General features: G+C 39.9%; 1 protein-coding gene across 1 annotated transcript in view; it reads right to left on the bottom strand.

Moving 5' to 3' along the window:
- Window positions 1–1,090: 1,090 nt before the first annotated feature.
- LOC106872449 (uncharacterized) overlaps window positions 1,091–8,910 on the bottom strand; it is a 97,064-nt gene continuing 89,244 nt past the window's right edge. The window contains exons 7-10 of the mRNA XM_052970859.2: window positions 8,602–8,763; window positions 8,053–8,247; window positions 5,987–6,118; window positions 1,091–3,562 (exon numbers count right to left, since the gene is read on the bottom strand). Of these exons, the coding sequence (XP_052826819.2) occupies window positions 1,753–3,562; window positions 5,987–6,118; window positions 8,053–8,247; window positions 8,602–8,763 (2,299 nt within the window). The 3' untranslated portion in view covers window positions 1,091–1,752. The remainder of the gene's footprint in view (window positions 3,563–5,986; window positions 6,119–8,052; window positions 8,248–8,601; window positions 8,764–8,910) is intronic.

Genomic DNA, 8,910 nt, shown 5'->3' with positions numbered 1-8,910 from the left:
TGAACCACTCAGCTACCTTCAATACTTTGACACCAGAGGAATAAAATACAAAACTGATCTCAAGAGAATTTAATCAGAACATAAAAGGGAGGTAATCAAATACAAAGCATTGACCCAATACTTGACTGGCACTGATTATATTGGACCCCAAAAGGATGAAAAGCAAAGTTGACCTTGGCTGAATTTGAACTCAGAGCATAGAGAGGTGAAATGTCACTAAGCATTTTGTCTGACAGATTAGCAGTTCCGCCAACTTGCTGCCTTAATAATAATAAAGGTTTAAATTTTGCCACAAGGGCAGCCCTTTTGGGTAGGGGCTGAGTCGATTGCATCAACCCCAGTGTCTCACTGGTACTTAATTTATCAACCCCTGAAAGGCTGAATGGCAAAGTCGACCTTGGCAGAATTTGAACTCAGAATGTAGTGGCAGACGAAATACTACTAAGCATTTCACCTGGTGTGCTAACGATTCTGCCAGCTTGCGGCAATAATAATAATAATAACAACAATAATAAGGCTCGAAATTTTAGGGGAGGGGGCCAGTCGATTACATCAACCCCAGTGTGTAACTGGTATGCAATTTATCGACCCCCGAATGGATGAAAGGCAAAGTCAACCTCAGCGGAATTTGAACTCAGAACGTAAAGACAGACCAAATACCGCTAAGCATTTCGCCCGGTGCACTAACGATTCTGCCAGCTCGCCACCACAATAATAATAATAATAATAATAATAATAATAATAATAATAATAATAATAATAATAATAAAATGATGCAAAAAGAATTACATGAACATGGGAGGGGGAGGTGGAAGTGGGTGGGATAGGTTTGTTTTAAATTGTTGGATTGGAAGCAGAGTTCATACATACATGTTTTATTACTGTCAGTCTTTGTTGTTTTTCTGTTGTTTATTTGTTTTTCTCCCTTTAACCAGCAAATTGTTTTTCACATTTACAGAAAAGTAGTCAAGTCGTCGTCTTCTTCTTCTTTTTCTTCTTGTCTTCTTTCTTCTTATAATTTCTTTGACAGGAGCGGGGGGTTAATAATTATAATTTTCTTTTTGGAAATTTTCTCATTTATTTAATTAAATTTTATTTTCTTGGTTAAGTATCAGCGCAATTTTGTTGTTTTGGTTGGTTGTTATTTTGGGGCAGGAAGGGGGCTTCTTTTTGCTTCTCCTTTTTTTTAGGTTTTAAAAATTTTTGAACATTTTTTTTTTTTTTTAAATTTTTACTTTAAGTTTTGTTTTTTAATAAATTTCCACTTTTTCAAGGTCTATTTGCTTTCGAAATCCTGAAAAAGTTCCAGAACCAAAGTACCAACTGAATAACATTTAGGAAAAAAAAGACAAAAAAGAAACAAGAGAGAATGGGAGGAGAGAGAGAGAGAGAGAGAGAAAGAAAAAAATGAAAGAGAAGGAACAAGGGTGAGGAAATACAGAAGGAATGAAAAAGAAATTAAAATTAATATAAAAATCTTAAATAATAATATAAAACTGTTTTGACGAAAGAAAGAGAAAAACCCAGACGAACAGACAGAAATAAAATTTTTAAAAAAAATATTCATTTGGCAGAGCTTTCTCTGAATTATATGAGCACTATTCATAAAAGAAAAGTAAACAATGTGTGTATGTGCGTGTATGGATGATTTGTTTTGTGTATAGGTGAAAATCTGTGTGTAAATGTGCCCAGGTGAGAGAGAGTGTGTGTGTGTGTGTGTGTGTATTCAAGCGATGTTTATTATCAATTCTGCTACCACCCCACATGCCCGCCTTGATAAAGACCACCACCGCCACTGCCACCACCACTACCACCACCACCACCACCGCCACCACTGGAACTCATAGTACTTGGAATAGAATGTGATGGCAAGTTGGGTGGCGGTGTGTTGTTCAATACTGGTGGCATGGCCGGCCTGTGGCTGGGGTTACGTGGAGGGGGGAGAGGAAGGTTGTGTGGGCCGAGGGGTGTCGCCCCGTGGTAGGGTCTCCGCCTCATGCCGCCTCGAGGTGTGGCCACCAGTCCAAATGGTGACGGGCTTGGACGTGGCATGCTGTCATCCTGCCCGTACGTGTCAAAGTAACTTTGCACTTTCGCTCGGAGAGACACAGCGCCATCGTTCCCACCAGCAGTGGCAGCAGCAGCGGCGGCAGCTGCAGCGGCCGCAGCAGGCATGCCTTGGCCGCTGCCACTAACACTAACAGGAGCCACACTACTGGGAGGAGGCGGATGGTGAAGAGTCACATGTGGATGTGGTGGAGGGTAGCGCATGTCATCCAAAGGGTAAATAGGCTGGTTTTTACTGAGTGGTGACGGGAAGTTCTTAGAAGGTTTGTCAAATTCAACTTTTGAAGTGACTGTCTGTGTTGATCCAAAATTCACTTTGGCAGGCACCAGCACATCTGTGGCTAGACTATCAAGAATGGCCTGAGAAGTAACAATATTACTACCTGCAGAACTGACATTTAAGGAAGAAACAGTGCTGGTGTCTTGTGAGGTGGGCGACAGACTAGAAGAAATACTGCTGCTACTAGTGGCATTGTGACCGTAGTCAGGACCCACACAACTATGGTAAATGTTGTCCATATTGTTACTACTGCTCCGTGAATGACCATCTGCCGATAAGGGTGGGTTGTCATATTTTAACACAGAAGGCGGTAACCCTATGTTTGGTGGTGGCAGCAGGCCCATCTGACTACCAGTGTTACTATTGTCAGCCATGTCACAAACCCCACACATAGAGGCTGAGTTGCCGCTATTATTGCTGTTTGAATTACCATAACCAGGCTCGTCCTTGCACTCTAGCAGTTTAGAATTCTCGCCTAACCTCTGAGAACAATTAACTGCCCGGAATGTATTACCTGCCTGCCTTTCAAAGCTGTGAAAGCCAGGAGGAGGACTATGTGGAGTCTTTGGCGTTTGAGGTGTGACAGGGAGGCCAGAATGTTCTGATTTTGACAAACTGCCTTCACTCTGCAATTGTTTATTGAGGCTCTCTAGCAACTTTATGGTAGTTTTGTCACAGCGTACGTTCAGTTTTTTCGCCAGGTCCTCAATACTCAGTCCCCCCTGACTAGACTTCAGCATCTGAACAATGGACTGCAACTGCTGTGGATTGGGCGATGATATTGTTTTACACTTCGCTTCAAAATCAGTAGAAGATGACACGATGGAATCGTCCTTGCTGTCAGCAATTTCAACATTTGAACTCAGTGCTTCTTTACCACTGTTTGTAAGAACTCTATTGTCTTTTATAAGAGGTTCAGAACTAAAGCCCAGGCCAGCTGGATCTTCACTCTTGAGCCTTTCTGATATCATAGCATGGCTGGGGTTGTCCCTTGACAGATAAGAGAAAGGCTTTGGATTCTCACTATTACTACTACCACCACTGCTGCTGCTGCTGATAGGCAATCTACCTTTACAAGCCCCAATCAGTGGTGGATTACCTTTGGGTTGCATGTTTATTTGGTGACTCACTTCTTGTTCTCTTTTCATAGCTTCTCGCAGACTTCGTTTTCGGTTCTTAATCCACATTTCATGGCAATCTTGGTCCCTAGGAAATCTGTAAAGAGAAAAAGGCAAAACAAACAAACATATATATTATATATATATATATATTGCTGCATCTTGGGAGGGTCTTCATGCCAATAATAAACACACACACATTGGTTCTTTTTCACTTAATTTCTGCCATCACCACCACCATCATTTCATGTCCGTCTTCCATGCTAGTGTGGGTTGGACGGTTTGACAGGAGCTAACGAGACAGCGGACTGTACCAACCTCCGCCATCTGTTTTGGCCTGGTTTTTACAGCTGGATGCCCTTTCTAAAACCAACCACCTTACAGAGTGGACTGGGATCTTATCATGTGATACCAGTACCTTTTATCATTATTAGTCAATTAGCTAACATTTAACCAATTAACTGTTTGATTAATCATTCGGTCAATCTATCAAACAGCTAGGTTTGTCAAAAGTCCTTTCACTGCCATTTGTGGCCTCATCAATAACGTGCCCTGTCTGCATGTGTTTATTGCCGGCATAATGACTCTCCTGAGATGCAACAAAATTTGTTTCAACACACAAGTTCACATCAAGAATTTTGTAGTCCAAATCGAAAAACAAAATATGTATATCAAAGAGAGAGGAGAGAGAAAGAATTATCTTTTAGTTTTTCTTTGTTCCAGTTATTAAATTGTGGCCATGCTGGGGTACCGCCTTAAAGAATTTTAGTCAAAAGAATCAACCCCAGTACTTATTTAAGCCTATCATTTATTCTATTGATCATTTTTGCCAAACCACTAAGTTATAGGGACATAAACACACCAACACCAGTTGTCAAGCAGTGGTGAGGACAAACACAGATACACATACATACATATACACGACAGGCTTCTTTCAGTTTCCATCTACTAAATCCACTCACAAAGCTTTGGTTGGCCTGATGCTATAGTAGAAGACACTTGCCCAAGGGACCACGCAGTGGGACTGAACCCAGAGCCATATGATTGGGAAGTAAACTTGTTACTACACAGCCATGCTTGTACAAAATTTTTATCTAAATGCCCAAAAACTACCACCACTATCAACACAGATTTAACACTTGTTTAATTCAAGTGAAACCACCAACCAAAGTGGTTCTCTGATACAAAAGCTTTTACTTGGAAATGTCCATATTTAAATTAAAAGCTTCTGCTATCATTTTATGTAAGAATCTTTTAAGGTATGTTTCCAACACCAGCTTAACAATTAATATAATTAGTGGTGTGAGGACAAATATCCATCAAATGTAAATAATGTACATAATTCCTCATCTCTTAAATATAGAACTGTATTGTGAAATGTCATGTTTGAAACTTATCTCTGGTTGAGATATGTCAAGTTTATTGAGGCTTGCAGAAAATACCAATTCTATTTGTTGGCAAACATTTAACATAATTACTGGAATAATCATGAAACTTAATTTTGCAGTTGGAGGGTAAATAAGAAGCCCTTTGCCCTCTGCCTTTAGCCCTGAGCTTCATAGCCCTGAGATGGGTGTGCTTTTGGTCAACGTCAGCTTGTTTGCTACAAGCCACATATTTGCCATGCTGAGATTCCTGCTCCCATCTACTTGCCAACTGTTCATGTGCTTTTTTTTCTTGGCCATTAATTTTACTCTCTTTGGAACAACAGTTGACACATTCCCCTCAGGATGTTCACAGCTTGGGCATCATTCATGAAATCTTTAGCAATTTCTTTTTTCTCCCTTATTCATCATCATCATTTGACCTCCATTTTCCAGGCTGGTATGGGTTGGACAGTTTGATAGGAGCTGGCAAGCAGGAGAGCTGCACCAGGTTCCAAGTGTCTGTTTTGGAATGATTTCTAGGGCTGGCTGCCCTTCCTAATGCCAACCACTTCACAAAATGTACCGAGTGCTTTTTACATAACACCAGCACAGGTGCATTTTATGTAGCTTCAGCACATATAGTAGTTGTTGTTATTTTATTACTACTACTACTACTGCTGCTAGTGCTGCTGCTGCTGGGGTGGCAAACTGGCAGAGTTGTTAGCACATCAAATAAACTACTGAGTGGAATTTCTTCTGGTCCTCTTTACATTCTGAGTTCAAATCCCTCCGATGTCAACTTTGCCTTTCATCCTTTTGAGGTCGATGAAATAAATACCAGTTAAGCACTGGGGTTGATGTAATTGACTTAGCCCCTTCCACCAAAATTGCTGGCCTTGTGCCCAAATTAGAAAGGATTATCAGTAGCAATGAGAAGAATAAATACAAATGAGGATTTCTAACATTGGCACAAGGTCACATATTTCAAAAGTGGAAGATTGAACCGACACTGAAGAAATGAAATGGAAGCTGGACTCTAGTGGGATGTGAGCTTATATAATAATAACATAGTACAATGTACAACAACGATGAATGGAAATAGAAACAGCAGGGATAAGTATAAAGAGAAAAAAAAAAAAAAAAGCCCATCATACTCAGGTGGTGTGATTTTAGCAGGATCAACATCTCTGAGCCAAGCACAATTTAAAGCTTGTTCAGCACTGCATCGCCGACTTGGATCAAGTTCTAACATACGATCAAGCAGGTCTAGAGCTGGCTTGGGAATACTGAAAATAGAAAAGATGCTTAGTCAAACAACTGTCCATGTATATGGGTTATCATCATCATTACCACTACCACTATCATCATCACACTCAATATAACTTCCATTTTTCTATGCTTAGCTAAGTCAAATGAAATTTGTTGAGGCAAATTTTCTATGGTCGGATGCTCTTCCAGTGACTAATCTTTGTTTCCTGCTAAGGTAATATTTCCCCACAGCCCTTCAAACACCAGCAGCACAATGGCTGGACATTGATTTCTCAGAAGATTGCAAATGAAACTACTTGTAGGAAGTGAAACCACTTACTCCCTTCTTGTTTCAGTCATTTGACTGCGGCCATGCTGGAGCACCGACTTTTTAGTCGAGCAAATCGACCCCGGGACTTATTCTTTGTAAGCCTAGTACTTATTCTATCGGCCTCTTTTGCTGAACCGCTAAGTTATGGGGGAGCAAACACAGACATGCAAACATACACATACACACACATATATATATATATATATATATATATATATATATATATATATATATACACGATGGGCTTCTTTCAGTTTCCGTCTACCAAATCCACTCACGAGGCTTTGGTCGGCCTGAGGCTATAGTAGAAGACACTTGCCCAAGGTGCTACGCAGTGGGACTGAACCTGGAACCATGTGGTTCGTAAGCAAGCTACTTACCACAGCCACTCCTATGCCCACTTGTAGGAATTGCAAATGAAACCACTTGTAGGAAGTGAAACCACTTATTTATAACAAACACAGGATGGCATGTCAAAGAGACACTAACACACACACATTCAACTTACTTCAACTTCCAAATCCACTCACATAACTATAATAGAAGACACTTGCCCATTGTGCCATGCAGTGGGATTGAACCTGAAATTATGTCTTTGTAAAGCGAACTCAGCCCTGACTAAGTCTATTTGTGATATTTAGGAGATGCATCGTTCAATTCCAGACATGTAATGCATGCAGAAAAGATAGCATTTTCAGATTGGACATGTAATATGTGCAGAGAGACAAATGTCCTGGTACAGATGTGTATACAGAAGAGACAGCTGTTTTAATATGGACATGCAATATGAGCAGAAGAGACAACTGTCTTGGTATGGGCATGCTTCATTAGAGCATTAAAACATAAGATATATAATCAGTTTTAAAAACTGTAATTCTCACCATCTCCTTGATAAGATGCTGGTGTATTTACCATTGATATAAAGCTAGAGTCCATGATACAACACACTTGCTTCCTTCAGAATATACAAGGTAATGAGAAGCCTCACTGCCAGTCACAGACAAACTGCAACCCACGGGACTTGCTAAACGGTATGCCAATGAAAAATTACCTTGAATTTTTCTTAGTGGTGCAGCCCCTCTGATGATGAGCCATGTCTCATGTGGCCCACTTCTCAAAAAAGGTTGTCCATGCCTGCTCTATGCACTCATTTGATTTGCTAGAAACCATAACTAAAACTCAATCTCACATTTAACCCTCAAGCATTCTGATTAATCTGCATATTTACTAGCATTGTTTCAAATTTAATCTTGCATTATCACATAGCTTTAATATTTTGGCAATGTGGTTGTGTATTTTTAGAATGACATTGTAGAGTAGGTGGGAGAGACCAGATCTGGTCAGTTTGAAGATAAAACAGGTGGAATATTTGGGCCAGATATGGCTACTTCAAATGCTAAAGGGTTAAATATAAAAAAAAAGTGGCACAGACAATGTAGTTCCTGACATAATACATAACTGGAATGGCTTTCATCTTAGATCTGTTTTATCAGGGCTGGTTTTTGGCTCCACAACAACATCAGCGATTCCAGGATCTAACTTAACTGATACTTTACAAAGGATTTATCACTCCAGCTGTTTTAGCTGGTCAGATCAATATTTTGTCACACACACCGCCAAATGTCTCTCAGAGCTACTCACAAGGAAAATTCTTCTCGTAATCGGCGACGATACTGTTTCTTTGGTTTCATGGAATGGAAGAGTGGCAGCTTTATGACATCTGGCCACACAGCTGGACAAGCACATCCACATGTACGACTGATCAGTTCAAGCTGAGTTATTTCCTGGCTGGCTTGAAAGATGGGTTTCTTAGTGAACAATTCCCCAAGAATGCAGCTGTTTGAGGAGAGAAAATAATGGAAACAATATTAAATAGATAAATAAATAATACAATAAAATAAAAACCAAGCAAAGTTTTTATAAAAGATTACACAACAGGAAGACGATACACAAGTATATATATATATATATAGGACAAAGCCCACACAACATTAAGATATAAACAAGTATATATAAAAGATTACACAATATGAAAATTATATACAAGCTTCAAATCATACAGCTATCTTTTAAAAAGGAAGAATATATTGTGTAAAGCAGCCTGAATGAAAGACATGATGGTCCTGGCTAGACTGTCTTTAATCATATGTCTGCCAGATTTCAGCCGACCAGGACTAAAGAACAACTTACCCACAACTCCAGACGTCGATGGCTGGCCCATAACGCTCTTCTCCCAGCAACAGCTCGGGTGGACGGTACCACAGTGTAATGACCTTGTTGGTGTATAATCTATCTCTGTCTTCAGGCTCGTAATAGCGAGCCAAGCCAAAATCAGCGAGCTTGATCTGGCCCCTAGCAAATGGAAGGGAAAAAAAAATATAGATTACAATATAAAATACTGTGTAAAAATTAATGAAATATCTACATGATCTAGTGGAATATGAATATCACATAGCAAAGTAGAGAAATAAAAATAAGAGGTGTCTGCATACTACATGG

This window comes from Octopus bimaculoides, chromosome 9, assembly GCF_046866305.1.
Source record: "Octopus bimaculoides isolate indiv1 chromosome 9, ASM4686630v1, whole genome shotgun sequence".
NCBI lineage: Eukaryota > Metazoa > Mollusca > Cephalopoda > Octopoda > Octopodidae > Octopus > Octopus bimaculoides.
This window is presented reverse-complemented; position numbering and strand designations above follow the sequence as displayed.